We start from the raw sequence: 26,684 nt of genomic DNA, 5'->3' as shown, positions 1-26,684 counted from the left end.
CACAAGTCAATGAACTAACTGGTATATGCAAATACTTCAAGTATAAAGTCAATAGATAAGTCATACACCTTTCATAAAGATATATTGTGATTATATTGTAAGTAATAACTTACAATATAATCACAATATATCTTTCTGAATGGTATATGACTTATCTATTGACTTTATACTTGAAGTATTTGCATATACCAGTTAGTTCATTGCCTTGTGTCTCTATATATACAGTCCATGCTTCTTAGGCTTGGCTGGCCTCAGAATTTCTAGTATTGGTTTGACTGTATATATTTGCTGATCTGTTATATATGCCTTCAATAATACCCAGCTCTGTGTTTCTTTGTGGAGTCTGCCTGATGCTGTTATATCAGTGTGAAGGCGGTGTCTGTTGATAAACTGGTGGTGGCTTAATACAAATGAGAGAGAGAGAGAGAGAGTTATTAATGACACACTATAGGCCTAATGTTTCTCACAAGTTTGAAGATTCCTGCACGGCGTCTTGAAGTTTCCCCCTTAGCTGTAAAACTGTGAAGAATATTGGTAGCATCTCTAAGTAGCCATCTTCAAATCCTCCAGTAGTTCAGTTCGCCAGAATAAAAGGAAAGTTCTCATAGATGATGAAGCTTCTGGCCAGGCAGGTAGAGTTATTCCAATCAATTTATGCTTCTGAATACTTAATAACTGCGATAACTGTTATCTCCAAGCCACTGTACTATATTTTAATGCATAGAATATAGTTTTCTTCTACGTTTACTTATGTTAATTGTGATACACTTTCAAAAAGGACATTGTTTGCATCTCCTTGGCATGTCGCCATGTTTTGTGGTTATCAGGTATTCAAGGATTCAGTGTGATTTCCCCCCCCCCACTTCCTTGTTACTTGCAGATGCTTGAAGTACGACTCTTGTATGAAATAAACTATATAGAATCTCCAGACCCTGACCAAGTGCCGCCATTGCCTACTCCAGGCACAGGTCCCAATCCTCAATCCATTGTTCCACAGTCTCACCCATCCACTAGCAGCAGCTCATCTGATGGGCTTCGGGATAATGTCCCATGTTTAAAGTAAGTATTTGAATGGTCCACTTCTGAAGATGCTTTTATAGGCTATTTGAACTGTTTTTTGCAGTGCCGATCATGCTTTCTGATAATACTTCATTGGGACAGTAAGTAGGAGCCTGGCATTCTGCTGGTACATATAACAAGGTAAATAAATTGTTAAAAAATGGGTACAAAATAAAAAGAAATTACACAAGCATCAATCCAGTGATTTTTTCCAAACTGTAGATACCATTAGATGCTTTACAACTGTATAACTTGTCAGTATTTGGTGATGACATACTGGCCTACCCTGCGGAGTTGGTATAAAAAATGTGTAGTTACTGCGGGATTTTAGTCTTTCAATGCTTACTTGGTTTTGCTTATCAAAATTGTGCTTACCAAACTATTTGCAGTTTTCAAGGAAAAGGATTTTAAAAGGACACACCATTTTTCTTGAAAACTTCTATTGCTGTGAATAACCTGCTTTTGACTAACAAAACTGAGTGGGAATTAAAAGATTAAATCACTTTTTTTCTGTGCCACGCCTTCTGCTTTGAAGCTGAAGCTTTATGCATGCATAATTTACCCTTTAACAGTCAGATGCCATGTCTACGGGATTGCCTCTCCCAATATGTCCGCCAAAGAGCCCTGCGACCAACAAACAGCGACCTACTGGTGATCCTTGGCTCACAAGAGATCCAATTGGCCTCAATCTGCTTGGTGCAGCAGTCTGTCTGATGACACCCTGGCACTTCAATTTTGCAGGTCCTGTAAGATTCAATTTTGCAGGTCCTGTAAGACAGAATGTTCTGCCAGGGCTCATGGTTGAGGTAGCAATGGGGTAATCAATGATTTCCACCAATTTTTGGCCTCCCTTGCCTCTATTCCCTACCCGCTACTATCACACTGAGATTTTAGTTGCCATCTGTTTTAGATTCAGGAGTTACTGATTTTAAATTTTAAACTGACTGTATTGTTGTATTGTATATGATGGAAGCTGCCCTGAGCCTGTAAGGGGAAGGGCAGCATATAAATATAATATATAAGTAAATAAGAACAAAAATAATAATGTCTGTTTGGTCCCCAAAAGTCTCATCAATCCTCTTCTGAAGTAGACAACTAAAGTTCACAGCTGGACTGACAAATAGAAAGTTTTACCTCTTTCTTGTCTTAATGAAACCTTACATTTCACCAAATGATCACCAGTATGAATGCAAGGCTGAAATTGTTATACTGCATATATTGCATATGTAAACAGTAATAAGCATATGTTGCATTTATATTTCAGAGTTAAAAACTCTTCCCTGAAAGAGTCTCCAGGCTATCAGGTTGAACTGGTTATCCAATTAGTGTGGGTGTGTGGAGAACCACCTCAGCAGATAACTAGCCTGGCGATCAACTCTGCCTATGGCTTGTAAGTATATTCTATATTGCATTGTATCTTTCTAAAAACTATTGCCCTTTTGGCAGATGTTGCATATGAGTGTTATTCAGTTATTCAGTTACTGGATCTATGTTGTTTGGATGTGACATTTGTACCCAGTATGGTAAATAGCTACTATAAAGGCCTTACACACAGTTAGTCAGAACGTTGCTAAATCATGTGTTTAGCCTTTTGTTCCACTGCATTTTAGTCTTTGCTGAGAACTCTGTTTTCAGTCACAGCAATATCTGTATATCTTAGGTAGGAAGTCATGAGTTTTGAAGGGTGTAACTCTGCTTAGGCTTTTCCAAAACACAAAACATGTGACTGGGTACTCTGAGAATGCAGAGGAGGGACTGGGAATGAGCTGCACACACAAGGAAGCAAGCAGTCAGTTGCCAAAGGTGAAAACGAGAGTGAGAAAGAAACGGCAGATGTAATAGGCGATGACAGTGTGGTGGGCATAAAGACTGATTGAGGCAGTCCTAGAACTGAAAGCTGGATGATATATTAGGCCAGTGGTGGCAAACCTTTGGCACTCCAGATGTTATGGACTACAATTCCCATCAGTCCCTGCAATTGGCCATGCTGGCAGGGGCTGATGGGAATTGTAGTCCATAACATCTGGAGTGCCAAAGGTTCGCCACCACGGTATTAGGCCCTGTAAAGTTAGGCTATAAAACATAAGGCGAGGATTGTGGAAATAAGAATAATTGTGAAAGCTAAGATCAGGAAAGGTCAGCTGTAATTAGCTGTAATTTCAGAATATATATGTGAGTTCAATTTGTGTTCTTATGATTATGTTGCAGACTTATTATATAACTATTTTTAAAAGTTCTGCGGAGGCCAGTTATTAATATAAGAATATATTTGGGCCAGCAGTCTTCACTGGAATTGTATTCTTCCCAACCAATGTTTTTTCAGAGTGGTTTTTGGCAACTGTAATGGCATTGCAATGGTCGATTACCTACAAAAGACAACGCTGTTGAACCTAGGCACCGTTGAGCTGTATGGTTCTAATGATCCATATAGGAGGGAACCTCGATCTCCACGTAAAAGCAGACAACCGTCAGGAGGTAAGATTCAAGCACCACACTATCCACCTGCGAAATTTGTACCGCTCTACAATCAGTTTACTTGTTTATAAGCATGTGTGCCGACTGGCTATTCTTGTTCATTCCTCATTATCTCCCGTGATCTTTCACCCTTTGTTGCTGTTTAGCAATCTGCATCCAATTTTCTCACTAAAAACTTGTACTACATTATTGGCTCTGGATAGATTGGCCTGGATAGAAATGTCGTCTGCTCATTTCTTAATCTGAGATTTTCTTTTTTGCTTTCCTGCATGCTAAATTTATGGTACTTCACCCATGTAACTTTTTACTACCAAGGTATCTTTTTTTAAAACTAGCTACTTCGCATTCTTACTCATTTGCCCCCTCACCTTTTTGGACACATTTCTCAGCATAAGGCATTTAATTTATTGGGGCACATACCGACAAACAAGTGCAGTTGCACACATTCAGCAGTATTGGAGGGAGTGAGGGGCAAGTGGGAATTAAAGCTTGAAATTTTGAAAGGAGGAAGTGGATACGAACAGGCAGCTTTATACAACAGTCCTTGTTGCACAGTGTCCCGTAGTTGTTTGCAGGGGTGAATAAATATAACACAAATGGGGAGATGTGCACCAGGGAACCAGTTACAGCTTGTTTTCTAGTGTATCTTCTAATTCCCATTTTAAATGGTTTCTTAGTTTTCTACCATAAGCCCAAACAAGTCTCACTCCAAACTGAATCCACAAGCAAAGCAACTGGAGGGAAAACAATGGATCAAGTTTGCTGCAAACAACTCTGGGACAAAAGCTCTCCCCTCCTAAATAGAGCAATTCAGCTGTAAAACTATAAACATCAAATGAGCTGGTTTGATTGTTTCCCCTCCACAAAATCCTTGTTAGTCCTTATTAGATGGTGTGAGGAGGAATCTTGCAATGCAAGTAACTAAAATTTAAAATAGCTTAATAAATAAAAGTCAGAGAACTCAGCATTTATACAGCTCATCACCTGGGTGCCATCTTGAAACCGCTTTGGAAAACCACAGGATCCAGCTCAGATAACTGCATTTTAGAAGTTTAATTGCTGGTGACTCAGATAGATTCATAATAAATAAACAAGGTGGCTAACAATTTAAAGCATACATACCAGTAATAAAATCACATTTTAAAACCTTTGAAGTCATCCCCCTGAACACCCATTAAATCAGTTAACAACTGAATTAAAATCAATACAAAACATTGAAATAGCAATCAAAGCATGGGTTAGGAAGGAGGGGTCATAGAGGGAATGTCAAACCTCCCCCTCCCCCCCCCCCAAAGGAACTCTTTGGGATTGCTGTGTCACTGACTTCTTGTCAGTATTACTGGAAAGCTTTGTACAAATCTTAAAATAATGTAAGTCAGCTATTGAGCTCTGTCACAGTGTGCAAATTCTGGCATGCGTGAATTTAGACATCTGAAGTTCTATTTTCATTTGTCTTTTGGTGAATTATGTTCTAGACAAAAATATGGGCCACTTTCAGACATCCTTAGCACACTAACAGGTTCAATTGATAAGAATGGTCCAGGATGTTTTTCTTTCTCTCCCTTTCATACATGGCTGGAAACTGGAACATTTCCTGGTTCAAAACTTGACGGTTGAATAAGATTGAACTATGCACTGTGGCTTCAAATCAAAAACCTGAACCAAGAGTGTAACTGTATTTTTAGAATCCTCGTTTTAGGCCAAAGGAGAAACCACAGTTTTCCTTTCACATTGTCAAATATGGATGTTGTAATAACTTGTGGTATAGTGTATAGTGATATAGTGGTCAAAGAGTCAGACTAGGAAGGCCCATTCTGCCACTGACACCTGCTGAACATCTCTGAACATCTCTTGCCTTGCTGCCACAAGCCAGCTGTGACAGGACAGCAAAATTAGGAAGTATTCAGTCTCTGCCATGTATCAGAGGGAGAGTGGGAGTCTGGGAGTTTGGCTTGTTCTCATCATGTGTACAGTATAAAATAAGTGAATGCAGCCATGGTGTTCAAAATGTGCAGCAGATTTTTGTGTCCAAACTTGGTGTCTTTTTCCTTTCTCATTGCTTCATAAAGGCATGCTGGCTGTGGCTTCTTGTATATGTGGCCTTTCTAGCTTATATTCAGAGTCTGTGAAAAAACTTCGCACCTCTTATATATGTAAGTCATCTCATAGCATCCATTTTGATTTGATTATGTGTTCATTCATTATAAAATTTATTTTACTTTCGCTTTTTAAGTTCATCACTAATTGTCCATGGTCAAGAGTGATTTGTCTAGCTAAGCACTTCTATCTTAAACGCCATTAGTTTGAGACATTGACTACAGTACAAACTTTCATCTATTTTACAAAGTGAAAAATAACATTGATAATTAACAAAATGCAAGCTTTTTATCCTATTCATATACTGTGTGCACTTGTGGAAGAGTGAGTAAATTTTTGGTTGTTGGTTACTATACTTTTTGTTGTCCGTCAAAAATTTGTATCCAGGCTTTTCAAATAAGTTTTAGAAATATAATGGCACATAATATTGCTGTATATGCTGTAGAGTTAATGCACACATTCTGATTAGTTCAAACATTTTAATAGATTTTCCTTGTATTTAGTGTCACCTTTAGGCTATGACAAGTAGAAGGCCCTAAATGGAGAAATCTTTGTTATATTTTTTAGTTAGCAGAAGTTTCTTGCTTTAACTCCAAAACCTGGTATATTGTATTCTTCTGCAAAAGTTTTTTTTAATCGATACTTATGGCTGGATGTTAGCCATAATTTAAAGTTCTTACCGTATATACCCGCTTATAAGCCGAGTTTTTCAGCCCTGTTTAAAGGCTGAGAAAAGCCCCCTCAGCTTATACGCGAGTCACCATTTTCTATACATCACAAGGAGGCTGGGGATGGGGCGGGACAATCTCCCTGCCACTGGGAAGCTGCTTGTTGAGGGTGAAGGGGGAACCCTGAGGCACCCTGCCTGGCTGGGCTTCCTCAAACCCGCAGAGGGAGCTCCTTATTTGGGCAGTGACATCAGAGGGAGTCACTGCCCAAATAAGGAACTCCCTCTGCCTACCAGCTGGGTTTGACAAAGCCCAGCTAGCCAGCAGGCAGAGGGAGCTCCTTATTTGGTCAGTGACTCCCCCTGATGTCACTGCCCAAATAAGGAGCTCCCTCTGCCTCCCAGCTTCCCACTCTCGGCTTATACCCGAGTCAATAAGTTTTCCCAGGTTTGGGCAGTAAAATTAGGTGCCTCGGCTTATACACGGGTCAGCTTATACACGAGTTTATATGCTAATCTTTAAGAACACTTACCTAGAAATAAGACCCACTGAATAAAGCTGAGTAGGATTTTAAGTAGACCTGCTTAGGATTGCTGTCTAACACCATGATCCTAAAATCTACTTAGAATCCTACTGTCGTTTATTCAGTGGGGCTTTCCCTAGAATTCCACTGTTAGTCTTCCAGCACTAGTTAGATTAGTGTGTTTGCGTCTGCTTTAACAGGAACAGGCGAGGAGCTGTTGGGTACCAAAAGTGATTTGATACCAAGTATATGACCTTCAGTTTTGCACATTCGCACCAGCTAGCTCTGTTAATCTGATGTCAGAAGTGCCAGATTTATTTTTTTTATGCCGCTTCAAAGCAAATGTACTTCTCCAATATAAAAATGTTATCTTGTACTCCCCTACGGCCTCCCGGCATAGGGTTTTGAAAGACCATAAGTATTTTGTTTTCGTTCTGGTTACCACTTCTGACATCCATGACATATTAATTTAGCAGATATTGTGCTTCCTAATGTGCATCAATGTGGCAGATCTAACAGAAGTTACATCGCTTCTACTGTTAGTTTATTTCTAGATGTCCAGCAAATAATTCAGTTAATTTTTAACCAATATCAAGGACATTAATGTGCCCTTCATATTGTGCAAAACTAATGAAGTAACCTGCAGCACGCGTGCCTACTAGCATAAAATATTTTGCAGTCTCAGGAAGAGTCTGTTGCTAATGGGGGCTAAAGAGCAGATCAAGCTTCTGCTCAGCTTTTTGTTAGTTTTCTCTAAGACTGGACAAAAAACATCACTGCTTTTTGGCATTGTTTATTTTGCTGCTATTGTTTCTTCTCATGAGCAAATAGGTATGTGGTGCATTGGAAATTTTGCCCTTCCTGTGCCTTCTTGGATTTTATTAAGTACTTCTGTACCATCCCAAAATCTTTGCAGCTGTTTTGGCTGAAACTTCCTTCAAAAAAATAAAAACTAAACCTTGTCGAAAACTAATTTTACGTAGTATTAAATTCTGTTCTTATGTGACACTTGTTAAACAATATGTCTATATAATATTGTTAACATGACCTCCATGCATATTAATATACCCACAGAATAGAGCTGTGCTTAAGTAGGGGATATTTTTGTGCAGACCTGGGAAACCCCAGCTTTGCAGAAAAATGAGGTTTGCAGAAAATAGAGGGTTTCATACCTATCCAAAGAGAAACACTGAATGGAAGCATGGACAGTGTTATATAGCATCCTCTTCCAGGTGGCCAAGGAGCCAGTGGAGTGGGCCAAGGAGCATGTGCTGCTCTTTCCACCTAAGGTGGACATGAGAAACATTTGGAGCCAACATTGCATTTGCCAGGCATACGGACAGGATGAGAAGTCAAGTGGACCTGCCTTTGCACGTAAGAGGCAGGGAGGATGAGAAGAGAGCCAGACACACTGCTACATAAGCCAGGCGAGCAGAAGTAGCAGTGCTGTGGATGGGTGGACTGTCCAGTGAGTGGGCAGACCACAAGGGGAGCAAAAAGGATAGGATCCTTTCCCATAGTTTTGTCATTCTATCAAACTATCGACATGGTCCCAGCTGTAGACCCTTAAATCTAGACACTGGGGCCAGGTACCAAGAAAGCATATTTTTCTACAGTCGGGGGGGGGGGGGGGCTAGATTTGCAGGATATGTGAAAAGTTTAGAAAAAATAGGATATTTCAATCCCTCCAAACAGAGGAACATTGCTTGAGCTTAAGCAAACTGTGAGCAGAGAACATTCCTATGTCGGAGGCAGGACATTAGTTTTATGCTTCTGTTAGCCATATCTTGCTGCCTGTGTGGAAGCAGAGCTGTTCCCCCCACTCCATGGGAGGCAGGTAGTTTGTTTGTGGCAGTATAACAGGCCAGGCCGGGGAGGAGGGAGCTGTCACTGAGTGGCTCAGTGAGGAAACAAGCTGGAGACAAAAAAGATGGGATTACTTTCTCGCAAGTCTTGTGGGTTCTGGTTACAAATAGTAGTAGAAAGAAGGAATGTTTAATTTTGGGCAGATATGTGAGTAGTAAATATTGAAGGAATATTATTTCATTCAAACAGCAATATTCTGTTGCAGAGGAAATTTGATTTTTCTTTCTGACATGTCTGTGCTGTGTGAAATGTATAGGTATCACAGTTATCTGCTAGCTTCTGGAACCTAGAGAGTAAGTTTGATTCGTTCCTATGGTGTGTGTTTTTTTTACTTTACCTGTCAGAGTATACAGATAAACATAACTTCCTTCTTATGGGCCATGTATTCTCCACATTAGCTGACTCAAGTTATCTGAAGAGAATACTTATTACATTATTTATTCCATACAATTTATGCCTCTTCTTCAGACCTGCTCATAGTTGTTTTCAACAATGAAATTAATTACTCCATAGAGGGAGCTGGGAGAATTCTGAACTAATCAGATCAGGGAACAAAAGTGTGGTCACACAGAAATATTAAATGTGGCATTTCTTTTCCTATTACAGATGTTTTAGCTCCATCAATGACTGCCCTTAAAGTTTGGGGTGTAGCTTACTGACTCTGCCCTGACAGGAAGTATTAGGTAGAGAAGAGAACTTGGCTTTGATGTAGAAGCTGCTGCCATCGTTGTTTGTATCCTTACCTAACTGTTCTATATAGATCATCAGTGGCGTAGATACAATGGTGACATCCGGGGACATTTGTCCTGGGCACTACTGTTGCAGGTCACATGGGGGCCCCTGCAAAATGGCTCCTCACATAGCCACGCTCCCTGCCAGGCTGGTTTTGAGTGCCTCAGACACCCAGGCTACACACAAGCCCACTGGCTCAAAAGGTCACCTTTCAGCAGCCATGGTCCTGCCTTTGGGCTATCTTTTAAGTTATGGCGAGCATTTTTAAATTATGATTTTTAACTGTAATGTAGTTTAACATGTCACTGCTGAGCCCTTCTGGGATGGGCAGGATATGCAACTAAAAATACAAATGAATTTAAAAAATTTTAACAGCATATCCGTGAGCCTTTCCTAAACATGTAAATTAATAATTTGCATATTCAGCAAAGACTCAGAGGTATGCTGTTAAAAAATTAAAATTTAGTTTTAGTTTTATATCCTGCCCATCCTAGAAGGGCTCAGGGCAGCAACAACATGTTAAACCTACACTACAGTTCAAAATCATAATTTTAAAAATGCTCACCATACCTTAAAAGATAGCCCAAAGGCAGGACCATGCCTGGCAAAAGACGACCTTTTTTAATGCACAGAGCCAGTAGGCCTGTGTGCAGCCTGGGTGTCTGAGGTACTCATGCCTGGCCTGGCTGGGAGGCATGGCCTCACAGGGGGTGTGGCAGACAGGCCTGGGTGCCATTTTGCCCTGGGCTCTGTTTCCTTTCCCTATACCTCTGTAGGTCATAGACTAGTCTCAATACTGTACATTTAGAAGAACATCTTAATTTTCCTATAAAGTACTCTTAGTCCTGGTATGTAATTTAAAAAACAAACAAACAAATGGAGATCTCTTTAGAATGCATTTATACACATGCCTAAAACTTGTTTAGTACTTCATACAGCAGCTGTTCACAGTGGGAGAGAAAGAGTCCAAGTGCTCTGCGTCTCTTCCATGCCACAGTAAATCTAACAGACTTTGAAATGACACAAGACTCCTTTTCGTATTTTCTGCAACATACTAATATGGCTGGCTCTCTAAAAGCCAGGAGTTGCCAAAGGAAATACAAGGGTGCCAAATTCCTTTGGGAGAAGACCAGATGATGAGCAAAATTGTATGGCGTTTTCAGCTGTGTTTACTGTTGCTGCAAATGAACAGAGCTCAGTTCTGTGTGCCCCAAAGGAAAGAACATAGCATTAGGAATGAAGCAGGCAATTGTAGAGCCTGTTTTTCCACATACAGGCTCATGTCAGTCACTGTCGCAACTCACTAAGCCAACATCTTTGCATGCCTGTCCTTCTGCCCAAAGCGGTTGGTTTGCTTGTTCTTTTTTTTCCTCCAGTTTTTGCACTGCTCCAGGATGTTGGCTGATCTCTGAGTTTCTCTGCTGCCTTTCCTCCTGCCACTTTGCATGCTTCTTCTTCTACTTTCCTGTTGAACACCAACTTTTTAATATAAAGTTGAAGATGGCAGTAAAGACATTGTTGCCTATGGTGGGAATGCTCCCCTCCTCCACTTTTAGACTTTACAGGTATTTGCAGTGCAAGTATTTGGCCTAGATCCGTGGTGGCGAACCTTTGGCACCCCAGATGTTATGGACTACAATTCCCATCAGCCCCTGCCAGCATGGCCAATTGGCCATACTGGCAGGGGCTGATGGGAATTGTAGTTCATAACATCTGGGGTGCCAAAGGTTCGCCACCACTGGCCTAGATCCTACCAGCCTGCTCAAAAATGTTTGAAGTCATCTTCAATCCTCAGGAACTTTCCGTCAACTTAAGTGGCTGTTCCACAAGATGGGAAAAGGTTCATTAGGCTTCTGGTTTTGCAGAGTGAAGTAGTTGGATGTGGGCCAATGGGCCTTTCCCCACTTTAAAAAAGATGGAGATATGCACCGGGTTTGTTTGCTGCAGGACATTTTGGGCGCGGGGTCATGCCCCCCACTGCAGCTTCTGCCCCTCAAACGTTGCTCAGGCAGCAGCCACCAGGAATCCCCACTCTGAAGCTGTGGTACGCGCTTTGAGCTCAGAGGCTATCTTGATTGGCTGCTGCTGCTGGGCGGATGGGCGGGACTATGGGGGAAGGGGGAGTACTTCATCTCTGCAAGCAAGAAAATACTCTTTTGGCTAGCGTGTTGCAGTGCCAGTATGCCCCAGTGGGAAGGAGGAGCAGGGGGGGAGGGAGAGCCGCCGTTGCCCGCCGCGTGACCCCACTTACTATGGCCCGCAGTAAAGTAGGGGGCTCTAGGGAGCGGGGCTCAGCTCTTCAGCCTGGAGTCAGTGCGACTCTGCTGGGCTGTGCCCATAATACAGACTGACTGGGGGGCTCCACATGTTAATAGGGTTCAATGTATCTGCCGCCCTCCCCGAAAGGGCTCAGGGGGGCACAAAGCTCTGCAGGTTCCCCGGGCAAACCTCCTGATCTTCCCCCTGGCTGGGGTGAGAACTCCTTCCGTGCAGTCTGGCTCCTTCAGACAGACGCTGGAGAAGACTGGGGTCTTGCATCTTTGATCCCCCCCCCATTTGTTTTGCAGCGCTTCTCCTTCTGGCAACACACACACACACACACACACCCTCCCTCCAAATCCCATCGTTTTGCTTCTGATCTGCTTCATCTGCATTCCCACCGGCTGCTCGAGGGGCTTAATTCGAGGCCAGCTTGAGCCTCCTCACTGGAGTGCGATTGAAGCGAGGGACGAGGTTTAGCTTTTGCCCCTCTTCGCCACTGAGTGGGGATTAGCTCCCGTCTCCTTTGGCAGCAAGACTGGGGAGGGGGGAAAAGAGGGCAGATGCCCAAGAAGTCTCCTCTCACGCACATGAACGAAAGGGAGCCAAAGAGATTTTTTAAAAAAACAACGAAGAAACGAATCTTTGTCGTTTCAAAGTGACAAGCAGACGACGAGTTTCTGGACCAAAAAAGGGAAAAGAATGCTGCATGCGCATCGAGCACACCCCCACCGTGTCCTAATTGGACGGCAGGATCCACATCACTATCTGCCGCGCGAAAATCAAGCCCGGAGTCACCACCGGGCTTCCTCACTGCCCCGCGCTCTCAGTGGGTTTTTCCGAAAGGTTCTGTTCCAAACAGGAACAGAAATGACCCGCGCTGAGGGGGTAGCAGAGCAGCAAAATCGAAGCAGCCGCGTTCTCGCGGCTGCTGTAGTGGGGAGTGTGGCTGGACCCCGCGCTACTTGCCGTGAGTAGCGCGCAACAAAAGGTGAGTGGGGAAAGGCCCAATGAGTGCAAACCAAGGCTATTTGTAATGAAATGGCCAAGCCAAAGGTATACACAGAAATCATTGTTTCAGACCACTGCTGTGATCTTCTGGAACAATGTTAGGAATCTGGGACTCATAATGAAATAAAACTAGCCTCTCTGAAGAAATCTGTATCTTCAAGCTCATGTTGTGCTAGCCAGCTAGGGCATGTGTTTGTGTTTTTCCTTGATTCTACTGATTTGTCAAAGCAACAGCATTTCTCCCTTCCAGTCTGATCCTTGCAAGGGAGGAGCACAGAGTGCTGCTGTTTTCTTTCTTTCTCTCCAAGGGGTGGGTGGTAGATCCCTTTTAGTCTTCTGTGGCTGGGTAACTAGAGAAATGAGGCAGCATCTTCAGGGGCCCCTGGAATTTGTCCCCTTGGTTTAGGTCACTTGAAACTTTGTTCTTTAATAGACAGGCAACACTCTGCTGCAATTTTAGTGTCATTTGGTAAAAAAAACCAGTAGCTCCAGTTACTTTTGCTTTGTGAAAGGACACAGGCAGGCCACAACAAGGAAGGAAGGTAAATACAAAGTTTTCAATGGAAAGGTAAAAATACAGGCAGAGTTGTTATTTTAACACTGTGGATGGCAGGAACTGAACTGCTGGGCTGATGCTTGATTGCTGTTGTAGGAATCACTGGGGAGAACCAAGTCTGTGCTGAGAGTCATCTACATCAGGGTCTGTAAAATTGACCCCCTTGGTCCAGTTCACTTGAAAATATGGAGTGTCTTTAGGTTAGAGAGAAGAGTATGTTCTGTGCAAAATTAGTGCCATTATTTTATAAACAGCTTCCCTAAATCCTCATTTATATTCCCCATTGAAACTAATGGTCCTGAACTTCAGAATTACCTGGACCATTAATGTCCTGCCCAAAAACTGAGCAATCACAGAAACTAACCGTCAAAGCCCAGATCTGAAGTTATAACAATTTTTTTTCTTGGTGCACACTCCTAGCATAAATCATGGGTCACTGCTTCAAGCATATCAAGTTCAACTCTCAAAAAAAAACCAAATCCAACTATAACTGGTAGTTTATGTCTTCTTTTCTTGAGTACACTGTTTTGTGCCAATAGATGAGCCATGATAGCAACAGGAAGAAAGAGGGTCTGGTGGGCAAAGTCATGGTTGTGCTCGAGATAGTAGAGATGTTTGGCCTATCCTTTGTTTCACTAGAAATTCAAAATTTTCCAGTTGTGGATCTGCCTTTAAACTTAAAACTGTGTTTCCTTTTATGAATAATAAAGCACTGCTGCAGTTCTAATAATTTATATTTTATGTTGCTAATAGTAGCCACCAACTTGATTATATAGGTAGTTTGTTTATTTAGAGATATATACATTATGAGTGCTCTGGTGGGCATAAATGCAGGTTTCAACTGTAAAGAAATGTTTTCGTTCTTAATATTACAAGCTGGATTCAGTTTTCATATTCTGCTAACAGATGGTTTGTCTATCAATAGTGGCTCCACTCCTTTCATTGTAGCCCACTAAAATACTGCTCCCCTGGAAATAGCATCAAGGGAAAACCTGGGTCTGCAGAGAAAGGATGACTTCCACAAATACCACTGTCTCCATCTGGTGTCAAAAAATGACCAATACATCCAATAGTTTTGGAGTTTGCAGTTTAATTATTTTTGTAATAGATAATTTATTCTTTAAGCTATAATATTTAGTTACCTCATATACACTCGTGTTTGTACCTAAATTTGTGATATGTTTTATTTTAAATTATCTGGGTCTCAGAGTACAGTTTAAAAAATCGTATGTATTATTCACTCCAATACCTGCAGGGGAAAGTTACTGTCATGCATATCTGGATGACCTCCCTCTTCACTGACTATATATCTTTGTGAGGGGGGAAGGGCAAGGAGATTGTAAGCCCCTTTGAGTCTCCTACAGGAGAGAAAGGGGGGATATAAATCCAAACTCTTCTTCATCTTTAAAATCCCTACATTTTCCTAGTTTTTGGAGTTTTAAACAACTTACTGTGGTAAAACCAAAACAAAATATTCATTGTTTGTCACATCTGTTCTCTCATCCAAATAATCCCAGGGGAAAGTGTATTTGTAATGTCCAGTAATAGAGGTTGTCAACAGCCATTGAACTTTTAATTTAAAGCTAAAGTGATTCCATATTTTACAGCTGGTCTTTGCGACATTAACGAAGGCGCTACAGTTCAAGAAGATCGTTGCAAGTCACCAACCTCAGGTACTTAGTTGTTTGCAAGAATGCTTTAAAACTATGTAGTGTTTCAAAATATTTTGACCCAGGGTCCTCCTATCTGTTTTCACTGTGATTTATGTATTTATTAGACAGTGTCACCTCCCAAGAGTTCTGCTTGAGGTGGCTTAAAAGTAATTAAAAAATCACATTGTGCTTAGGAGCATTTAAAATTACAGTGACTTTCTGAATGTGCAGCTGAAAGAAGTACAGTAATGTTTTCTTTAATACTTTGTTTATGCTCCTGAAAACAGAGAGCTAAAGGTATCAGTCCTATCATAGGTACTGATAGGTGTTTATAGTTTATTACAGATTAGTGGTATTTAAGGTGGCAACTGGAGGAGGAGGTGACATTGAAACCTTCTTCCCAGGAGGGGCATGGCTATCTTCTTCATCAGTCCAGAGTCTTCTACAGGGGCCCCTTTCCGCTTCTGAGTGGATCTTTTATAGATCACAGAGATGTCGTCTTGCTCGTGGCAATGTTGTGTCCATTTTGTCCTAGTCATATTTATTCCAGGGATACTGATCACCCTGGATGAAGAGTTTTATAATGAAATGGCAGCTTTGAACATGTTCCTTATTTGCTACAGACTGAAATTTTACCCGAAACACAAACGTTACTCATCCATACTCACAGATTTACCATTGTTTATTGTATTTATAAATTTCAGTGCAAACATTATGAGTAAGGAAATAATATTATTTCTTTTCCCAGGTTAATTTAATGTATTTAATTCCCAGTTTAAGGGAAGATGGCTTTTATGATAGAAACACGGGGTCTAAATGTCAAATATAAATTTATAAAGTCACATTTTTCTCTGCTATTTTTTCAGAATGATAGTATATCTTGTTTAATGGAGGATTTTGTAGGGAGTGTCCCTTTTTATGTTATTAACTAATGGTTATAGTAAAAATGCTGCATTTCAAAAACATCAGTAAAAATGTTGAAAAAGAATTATCATGAACTGAAAGTTTAATACAGTATAATTTCTTGGAAAATATTTTGACAGATTATTGTCAATTACCCTAATTTCTGATGTTCCTAATTAGAGAACCAACTTGCCCTTGCTTCTGCTGTGAGTCTCTGCAACTGCTAGCTACCCTGGGTCTATGGATGAAGGGGGAAGAAGTCTCACCTATGTCATATCAGGACTCTGCCATTGATTTGATCAGTGCTTTGCTATGATGGTGTTTCTGTCACTAGACAGAGCCCATACTGAACAGAACTTGCAACTACATTCATGCAATGCTCTTTTGGTGTCTAGAGGCTCCTAGGTCTCACGGCTGATCCACCATGGTTATACAACATGCCAGACGTCACATGAGGTCACTTCAGGCCAGGCAGAATTGCATCCTCAGGCAGTTGAAAGACTTCACAGGAACGTGCCTTCTCCTTAAAACAGCTGTTTGTAGGAGTCTAACATAGTAGAGGTTCCTTAGTTGTTTTCAACAGGGCCCTTCATTCTCCTAAGATGTCCTTAGCAACAAGTGGATCCTGGTGGAGATAAGATACATTCAGTTACCACTATCCCATTAGTCAACTATGGCTGCATAAGGAAAAATGTTCCACATGAAGTATTTGGAGCTCCTGGCACCTCACAAATCACTGTGCTTTTCTTCCAAAGCTGAAGGGTAAAGTAGTGCAAGTGGCTGCCAAATAGTCTATTGGCAAACAAAATGGAACATCTTCCAGGATTTTGTTCTACTTCCCCTGTAGCTTCAGATAAGAGATTCATCATGAATTCAGTAATACATTTTGCTAGCAAAGGCAATATCCTTGCAGACTCCTTCAGTCACAGAGGAATAGAGACCCATGCTTCCTTTCAGGCCTCTTACCTCCATTTTTCTATAGATGTGGGCTGCCAGACAACAGCCTATTTCCCTCATCCGGCAGCAAGTCATCTATTATTTCAACAGCATAGGAACAGGAAATCACTCCATGGGTGATAATCTTTCAATCAGTAGTATGATCCAGATGTTTTGTATCTTTCCACCTGTTCCACTCAGCAAGGAGGTCAGCAAAATACTTTGGAAAAGCATAAACAGCATTCTGATCACTCTGCTCTAACCAAGGCAGCCTTGTTTTACCCATGTTCTACTCCTTGCCCACAAGCATCCTTTGTACCTGCTCCAGGTGCATGACCTCCTGTTAGAGAATTGCAGCAAAGATTTTTCATGTAACCAAGTTGAATCTGGTGTCCTGGTGACAGTTCATAGTATCCCTCTTGAGTATTTTGACAGAGGTACTCTAGAAGGGGGGGAGTATTTTATTGTGCATTCCTATGTCAGGAAGTATTAAAGACTTTGTCTATTCAACTGTGCTGAGGGATGTGACTCTCTCACCTGTTCCATCACCGCGATCCCTGAATATCTGTTGCATCCTCAGTCTAAAGAGATGGGACATTCTTCCTTTAGAGTGTACTGGTCACCTTTTCAGCTGTAAGATCATAGCTGAAGGCATAGCCTAAAGGCCTTGTTAAGTTTTACCCACCTTATTCATTCATTTATACATTTTTATTCTACATTTCCACAACTCATAGCCCCCAAGGTGGCACATGTTAAAACATTTCAAATAATGAAGCATTTTCATCCTCTGTCTTCATGGGTTCTGCAGGTTGAACTTTGTTAATCAATTAAAAAAAAACCTTTGTTAGGAGAGCACCGCCATTTTATCTTGACAGGATAGCCCTGCTTCAGGAAACACTCTGCTCTATTTGTTGTAGTCTTGACAAGCAACACAAAGTCTCTTTACATCACATCAACAATTGTATGTTAACCATCATGAAGACCTGTTACAAATTCACTTTTAAGCTATCCCCAGAGTCTAGATACAGTCTACCAGAATTATTTTGGGAGTTGTATGTGCTTAACTCTAGATTGCCTTTGTCCACTAAAGCAATATTTTAAAACTCTAGATTGCCTTTGGCCACTAAAGCAATATTTTAAATTGTCTTATAAACAATTTCAGCCATTATTTTGAGCTGATTTTGCCAATCAGTCTAGTTTTTCAGTTGGGAATTTTTCAAGGGTTTTTGGAGGGAGAATGGAAAATGTTCCCCTAATTCTTCCTTTATCCTAGGACTTCATGTCCATTATGGTCCACCATATCCATCAACATGATTCCGTTCATCTTCCTTATGGAATGTTCAAGATGCTCTGCTCTGTCCCCCAGGCTTTTTTCCTGCCTTCCAGCACATGATATGCTCTTTGCCACTGTGGAGAGAGGTTGTACGGTCATTGTACTCCTGGGGTAAAAATAGGGAAGAAAACAAGTTATTTTTACCATCCCCTCTCATTGTCTGTGCCTTGTACCAAACTTTGTGTGTTCTTCTGTCCTGTCAGCCCCATAGAGAGAAGGCATCTTTTTAAAAATACATGAAATGTGAGAGAAATATGGTGCAAATTTATGACCATTCCCATTGTATTGTATGCTTGGATGACGGTTATGACATTTCTTGATGCAACTTATTGATGCAGTTTGTAAGCAATTTATTCCCAAGGCCAGGAGCAATCAGGCGTTCATTTTCAAGTGAATTTTCTCACTTCATGTTGTAAAATGCAATTGCAAACTACTGTAAAAGTGGATTGAAAGTGCATTATTCAGAGCGTATGAAAGCACCCTAATGGTGACCCTGTGGGAGGAAGTGTTGGTGGGCTCTGACATCTCTGCCCTGGCTTCACCAGCACAAAAACAGTTCTGGCCATCATCTCTTCCAAGGTTGGAGCCAATGCCATCCTTGGTTCACCGGTGCCTAAATGACACTCTCTTTGTAAGAACCACCCATTAAGAAGTGAATGTGTAATTCCAAGCATAGTGACAAGCAGCCTTCCAATAAGGTAGCATCTGAGAGATCTGACAGATCAGTTCTGAAGTTATCATCAGCCTACTGACAACTCTGGAAAGTTATCAGCAACTCTTTCATTCTCAGAAGGGAAAAAATAATGAAAGGAATGTCCCTACAGTGCTTATGAATCTTCTCCCTCAGCTGTCTGATCTTGGTTAGAATTTCTATAGATGTCCTAAGAATTGTAAGCCCGGTCCCTATTATGAGAAGTGGGGGCCTGTGTTAAATGCCAAGTGGGCTTTCCATGATTCCCTGTAGTATCACTCATATCACAGGGAGAATATGACCATCACTATGTATTCTGAATAAAAGCCTTATCACTTACAGCCAATACATAGTTCCGACCCAGTTGGTGTCAAGGGGCCAATGCCTACATCAACAGCTCTGCACTTCATATGTGACTGCAGGACATCAAGACACTTTATTGTACTCTAAAGAGACCTGAGCCTTGGATCCAGAATTTGAAATACCTCAGAATGAAAGGTTTCCTCAGAAGTATGACAAGATGATGTGTGAATATAATCCTTCCCTGTTCATGACAAACTGAGATCATAAATGGGCCAGATGCTTCACATGGCTGTCTTTAAATATTGAAATTGCTTGCTTGCTCCCCTCAGCCCTTGTATGTGATATTTAAGCACTTGCATTCAGAACCTGTGTGTCCAGTAGTCCTTCCTATATTCCAGGTATCAATGGATGAAACTCCAGAACCTTGTGCTAGGCCAGCTACAGACCCCTACAGCTGGAAAAATAGAATCTATGTACAGAACTAGACCAGGAAAATTGCCCTTCCTTTTTACTCACCCTGTGGTCAATTCCCTGGTTATTGAGGTTTCACAAGGGAAAGTTCTGTTTGGGGTGGTGACAGAGCCAGACGGTACCAGAAGAAGCCAAAGATTATGTTAGTTACTGAGGATGTTAGGTGCTGACTAGCATTAATTTCCCATCTCATATTTTTCTTTTCCTAACTATTTCTAAAGCAAGTTTAATTGTAAGTACAGCAAAGCAGAGATGTCCTCAAATGAAAAGTAACATTTTACAGGTGAAACACAAAGGACACTCAGTGAGTGTTTTTTCCTCTGAAATTAATTCACTATGTGAAAATTAATATTAAAATATAAGTTATCATTATGTCTCTTTAAGCGGCTTGGCTATTGAGCTTTTCAATTAATCTAGTCAAGTGCAGTCTTAGCACTTCACATTATGTTTAAAAAAGTCAGCAATAAATGCTACTCTCTGGGCTCTTCTCTTGGTTCCATGACACTATTCCCTAGAAAATAGTGGGATTGGGATTAATATCATGCAAAAATAAACAGTGTGCTATAGTTTATGGTGAGGCATCATAGATATGGAAGAATTAGATATCTATCTATGTACAAGTAGATGTAGTCATAGAGATTCTGAAGTTGCCAAAATCTGAAAGTCAGGGAGAGGGTCTCTACCAACAGAAATTCCTTTCCTTTTGTGTAACACAAAAGTTTGGAATTTATAAATTATTGTTACTCTCTGAAGCTGCTTGATGGTGGTTATTGGGAATCGTGCTGTCATAGTATATGATACCAGTTATGTCCACAGTGTCTTGTTTTTTAATGCATTATACTGTCATAATGCTTCATGTGTATGTTTTGTATGATTTTTGTGTGTGAATATCTATTTTCTATGTCCATTTCATTCTTGTTTTCACTCATGTAGGTTCTGGTTCTCCCATCAATTCTGATGATGATCAAAAAATGAATAATTTTATAGAAAAGGGTACAGTATTTTTATCCTTAAGAGAATATTCTTTTCATCAGTTCACCTTTTAGTTCATAGATTGACATTTTGTATCAAAATATTATTTGCAGTGAAGACCAAAAGCAGAAAGTTTTCCAAGATGGTAGCCAGTGATATAGGTAGGAACTAGAAAATTATCCTTTGCTCCTTATTCAGTACCTTACTCTATGCAGTGCTTAACCCAACAGTGAAACAAGGCAAGCTGCATTGCATTCTTTATTAAATTAACTTTCTCCTAACCAATGTGGTGATCCTGCGGGCTGCTTCTCTGCTAATATACTGGGCTTTATTAATTAACACAATCAAGCAGACTGGGGCCTTAATTTTCTCTATAATTGTGTATATTCATTCTTCTACATAAGGGTTGGGTTCTATGTCACTGAAAGGGTTCAATCCTGTACAAATTACCTTATAAACAGATTTTGACACCAATGCTTTAACCCTGGTTTTCCTGAAGCGAATGATGAGAGATTTTCACTTATTCAGAAAAATTGCTTCACGTTTTGTTCTTAATATCTATATTAGTAGAATTGGTAACTAACCTATGATGCTTCAAAAGTTCTAAATGTTTTGTCAAACATACACCAGTTTGCAGTGCATGCACAAGGTGGATTGAACCCTTCTATGGTAAGAGCATCAATATGGTGAATGATGAATTAATACATAGAACACTAAGGAATAATTTATTGCTTGGACATTGTTAATCTGTTACAACATAATATTTGTTAAACATATCAGCTTTCTGTTGAATTCGGAATTAGATTTTGTTGCTGTTTTTCTCTTTATCACTACTGTTAAGAATAGACGTTAACTCTGTTCCAGTCAGATGTAAGAATATATATTTACAAAGTAATGATGGCCTATTGCCCTTTTAATTTGACATACTTACAGAATACTATCTAATAAAGTGATAATGTCCTAGCCACTTTTATGTTTTAATATCCTTATTTAATTTGCCATCATGTTGAAAGTGTTAAAAAGACATTTTGTATATTTACTTGTAAATGCGGTAAAATTTATCAACATATCTGGTAATTAAAAGCTACAGTGAAGCAATTACAGTGAAATGTTGTGTTTGTTCATTATTAAGATTTATGAAACTAGAGCTTAGCAGAATATCTAGCTAATTATTTGTACTACAATAGGCATTTGAAGGAGCATACCTTTAAATTATGCTGTGTAAATACAGTCTCCTAGAATTTTATTTCATATAAAATAGTAATCAGTAGCACATGGTTTGGTGCCTAAAGCAAGTAGACTAATTAATATTTTATATCACACATGAATATATTATCTTAGATCATTAAGTACCAGTTTATACTATCAGTCTGTTGTGATTCCCATTGCGTTCTGTCTGGATTCCATTCTGCCGTGATAACATCGGATAGAATCATATGAGCTGGAAGTTGTGGGAAGGTTTCCACTACCAGGACCACTAGTTGGCAGGGAGAGCAAGGACTAATGTGATACTGCTTGGGTAAAGCTGTCCATACCATATGGTTTGATCATTCCCATGTTAACAGAAGAGTGAAGGATTCAGATACAAAGAACTAGCATCCCATGTCGTGCTTTGTTGTGACATGGGATTAAAGAAGTTAAGAATGCAAAATGCAATCAAACTGAAACATTTCCATGTAACAAGTGCCATTTCATTTTGTGGAAGAAGGTGATTACTCCCACTGGATCTGGAGGCAGGACTTGGCCTCAGTGTTCTTTCTCCTGTAGTGGGAGGGAATCCATACTCAGTTCACTTTCTGCTTCATCAAGAAAAACAGGTGTTATGGTACCAAGAAAAACAGGTGTTATGATACCAAGAATTGTTAGGGCCTTATAAAATCTTATTCTCTTCCTTTTTGACACAAACATCCTAGAACCTGCCAAACCGAGAGCTACAAGAGCAGCAGAAGAAGCTATGCATGTAGTCAATATCACTATCCCTTACCTTCCCCCTCTCCATTCCATTTAAAAGCAGTTGGAAAGTGAAAAAAAAGGGAAGAGGGTCAATGAAATCCAATTGGGTATTTTACATAACAATTCTGCTTATCAATTCATCCAATTTACATAATGCTGCAGTTTGCAGAACCTCCCAGATGCCTAACAAAGACCATCAGACCCAAAACCAAAGGAAGAAGATAGCGAAGTGTCAAAGAGAAACTTTATGGCATTGGAGCATTCTTCAAATAAACTATTCATTCATAAGGGTATCCAACTAGCGCACCACAGAATTCTATGGTTGTTAAAAGTGTATGAAGAAAGCGATGGGCACCCCTAAACTTTCACGTATCACAGCCAAATGAGCTATTTTCAAGGGAAAGGCCAGGTAAATGGGTCTCCCTTCCTCCCAGAAGTCTTTGAATCTGAAATGAAAAGAGTGAACTACTGCACTGGTGAACCAATCTATGAAAAAGAGAGTGGGCTGCTATACTGGTGAACAAATTTATGACAGGCCTTGTCAATAAATAGCACCCAGCAATCAGTTCAGAGACCACAAGTCCAGAGAACAACACTTTCATCCCTTTCAGTCCTGAATAATTCCCTTTTTATTTCAAGACTTCAAAAAGGTCTTTCTGGACCAAAGGCAGGCTTTAATAGGACTATTCCTCAGCATCTTACTCCATCCCACTTCATCGTAAGTCATCAGTACTGCAGTTGATGCCAAGCAGCTCCATGTGGGTCAGCTTCATCTATCCCAGGAAGCACGGATCCAGTCCTCCCTGCACCACTGGAACATTGATACCGTGCAAAGAGATTATTCCACAGAACTCAGAAGTGTTTCTGCAATGAGACTTATTCATTCTCCAAAGACAAGCTGGCCAGAAGAACATCAATCAGTCCATGACATTATTAAGCCCACAAGAAACATAATGTATTTTTTTTTTAGAAAACTTGTATTCTGCCTCTCCAAAAAACCAGCTCACTGATCTTAGGACTGGAAATTTACTTAAGAATTTCAATCATCCTTCAAGTTTTCTGCGGTTTCAGAAGTCTTGACCTTGCTGAGTGTGGATTCCCTCTATTTTGAGACAGGCATTTGGAGATAAGCCCTTCTTCAGATCCTGTGGAGGAAATCATGTTCAGTAAGTGCAATGTTCCATTTTCTTGATATCAAATCACGTAGGGATAACTTTGAGTGAGATGTATCGCTCGTTTTTGTGACATTATACATTCTGATAAAAGAGAATTGAATGTGTATGGGATAGGTTAAAGTTACTTATTGCTTCAACTCTACAGTTGTAGAATGATAACTGATAGCAGACTCACTTGAGCCATCAACTGCTGCCAAGTGTAGATTGAATGTTACTAGAAGAAGAAGAAGACTTTGTTTACGGTCAATGACCAAATATTAAATGGCACTAGAAAGCTAATGGATATGTACAATATAGCCTGATTTTGCCAGATCTCAGAAGCTAAGCAGGGTTGGTACTTGGATGGAAGATGCCGAGAAACACTTTAAAGAAAGGCCACCTCTGCTTAATAATTTGTCTTGAAAACCCTACGGGGAGGACATGTTTTCTGTGACTTGACAACACTGCACACAAAAAGTAACGCTTTACTACCAACTTTATATGTTTTGCAGAAGATACAGAAACTCTGTCAGTTGTACCTCTACCAGGGCAGCTGAGCAGTATTTCATAGTCAATTGCATGAAATGTCACTGTAAAGTTTAGTCAAAATGGCAGGGCGGTATTATTTCTAACAAACCCTCCATTACTCCTCACCCACCAAGGAGGAGGATATGGATCATGTAGTCTTTTCAGTATGCACTAGCCCCAAGCAAAATCAACCTTTGATTCAGTCCCTTACTGTAGAATGAGAGTTGGATCAAATGCAAAACAAAAATATCACAGTAGTTCACAAATGACTGCACCTCCTATATGTTGTTGGTGAGAGAATGTAATCAAAAACCTGAAAGAGGTCAAACAGCTCTACATGCAATGCAGCTCTACATGCAATGCAGAGAGAGAGAAAACTTTTCCATCATCACCATTATATCAGTTTCTAAAGTTGTCTGTATGCATGTTCCAATTATATTTAGCACAGTTATTTGCTATTTGTACTGTAACAGTCTTTTCTGATGTCTCAACACTTTTAGTTTCTTTTTATGATGAAAGGTGCATATGTTGTAAAGACTGGGGAAAAGGGCTGTTTAAACTTATTTATTCAAAAACCAATCATAACTTCTCATTCTTTTGTCTCGTAACTTTCGCTTAATTTACTGTAAGTACTAATTCCATTTTTGTGCAGTTTGGCACAATCTGGATGTACTGTCCAAGAAATTATATATCATAATATTTCCTTGGCACTTTAAAAGTGTTTACACTCTCCACAGGCCAATGATACAAATAGAAAACTGTCAGATCCAAGCTATCATTTATCTTGTGGTTAATTTTTAAATAATTATACAACTGTATGACAAACTGCAGTTCAAAATAAAATTTTTGGCTTATCTCAAGGCTACTTTGGTAGAAATTAAAGTAGCTAAGGATGCATGTAGCTATTGTTCTTTGTAATTGATGTAAGCTTTGCTTATATTTTATGGTCCAAATAACTAACTACCATTGACAGGGACAAAGTCACACAATTCTACTGTGAAAGAACAGGGAACTCCACTTATTCAATATTTTAACATGAGAAGATAATGATATTCTGCATTGTGACAACTGGCTTTTGTTGGGCTTGTGCAAATGAGAAATGGGTACTAAGATAATTGGGGTTGATCCTCATGTTCAATCTTAGCTTTGAACAGATTACTCATAAGTGATGTTTTGAGAATCCAAGAAAACAATCCCTCCTTCCAAGGCCCTTATTTCAAGCTTCTCCAAAGAGACAAGGGAATAAAGCCAAGTAGTACATGCCAAAAGCAGGGGCTAGAAATGCTTGAAAGTAAGGGAGACCATGGCGAATATTGGGTGAATTCCACATGGTACAAAAACAGCGGAGTGATAAAGGTGTGAAAACGGTGTTAAAGGTGATAAAGGTGTGAAAACCCCTTTACACCATTTTAAACCCTTTTACACCGTTTTCATACTGCTGTTTTTAGCCCATGCGGAATTTGCCTTGGTTGAGCAATAATGACTCATGTAACTTGCTGGACTCTCAGAAAAGTAACTGTATACTGTGTGTCTATACTGCTAGATATGGGTTGGTTAAAGCTACTCAGTACTAAATTGTGAAAACTGCTTGCATATTTTCATTGCATAATTAGTTTATTCTGTGGAAGTTTGTGTGTCCCCCCCTCTCCCTTTTATCATCAGGTCACATTTGACTTACAGCAACCCTGTGGAGTTTTCAAGGCAAGAGAAGTTCAGAGGTAGTTTGCCATTGCCTGCCTCTGCATTGCAACCCTGGACTTCCTTGGTAGTCTCTCATCTGAATACTAAATAGGGCTGACCCTGCATAGCTTCTGAGATCTGGGGAGATCCAGGTTGGGATAGTCTAGTCTAGAGTTCTCGTCTAGAATGTTTAGACTTTTATAGTAGAATAGTAGAATAGCAGTTTTTTATTAAGAGGATAATATTCTGAAAGGACATATATGATGCACCTGTTTTGCCTGCATAACGTGTAACTCACAAAGCTGAACTCAGTCTCTTAACTGCTTCCGTACTATTTCTACAAATCCTAGGCAGACTGTCTTTGGCTTGAGTGAACGCTATGCAGGCCAGGCTCAGGAGCAAAGGAGGAGCATTGGGTACTTTGGTCCTGGGTACTTGAAAGATCTCATCCCCCCATAAATTCCTGCTTGGTCACTGAGGTTACGGGGGCTCACCTGGCTGTCCGTCCCCCCTTCAGAAGTGAGGTCTTGTCCAACAGTAGCCCCTGCGCTGTAGATTGCCCTCTCACCAGAGGCCTGTCAAGTGCCTCCTCTCCTGGAATTCTGATGCCTGGCATAGACTAACCTCTCCACCCGCGTGTTTGGCTGATTCCCCTCTCTGGGTCAGGCTCAAGTGTTCTGCGCAATCCCCTCTCTTTGGGATGTGGATGAAGTGAGAGTTGTAGAGTTTAGAATGTTTTTTTAAATTATATGAGATTTTATTATGGATTTTATTGTAACCCACCCTGACACTGTAGTGAAGGACCAGGAATAAATCAAATAACAAAAGCAACAATAATAATACGGTAGAACAAAATTTGAGT

The 26,684-nt window shown here is 40.3% G+C and overlaps 1 protein-coding gene across 2 annotated transcripts in view; it reads left to right on the top strand.

Annotated features, from left to right (window-relative positions):
• Positions 1–26,684, top strand: part of STXBP5 (syntaxin binding protein 5) — a 148,675-nt gene that overhangs the window by 95,884 nt on the left and 26,107 nt on the right. The window contains exons 16-21 of one of the 2 annotated variants that reach the window (XM_048489122.1): positions 881–1,059; positions 2,324–2,449; positions 3,383–3,534; positions 14,854–14,919; positions 20,469–20,528; positions 20,621–20,668. In XM_048489122.1, the coding sequence (XP_048345079.1) occupies positions 881–1,059; positions 2,324–2,449; positions 3,383–3,534; positions 14,854–14,919; positions 20,469–20,528; positions 20,621–20,668 (631 nt within the window). The remainder of the gene's footprint in view (positions 1–880; positions 1,060–2,323; positions 2,450–3,382; positions 3,535–14,853; positions 14,920–20,468; positions 20,529–20,620; positions 20,669–26,684) is intronic. The other variant, XM_048489132.1, reaches the window with a different exon arrangement.

This window comes from Sphaerodactylus townsendi, linkage group LG01, assembly GCF_021028975.2.
Source record: "Sphaerodactylus townsendi isolate TG3544 linkage group LG01, MPM_Stown_v2.3, whole genome shotgun sequence".
NCBI lineage: Eukaryota > Metazoa > Chordata > Lepidosauria > Squamata > Sphaerodactylidae > Sphaerodactylus > Sphaerodactylus townsendi.
Note: the sequence above shows the minus strand (reverse complement) of the source record. Positions and strands in the feature narration are given on the sequence as shown.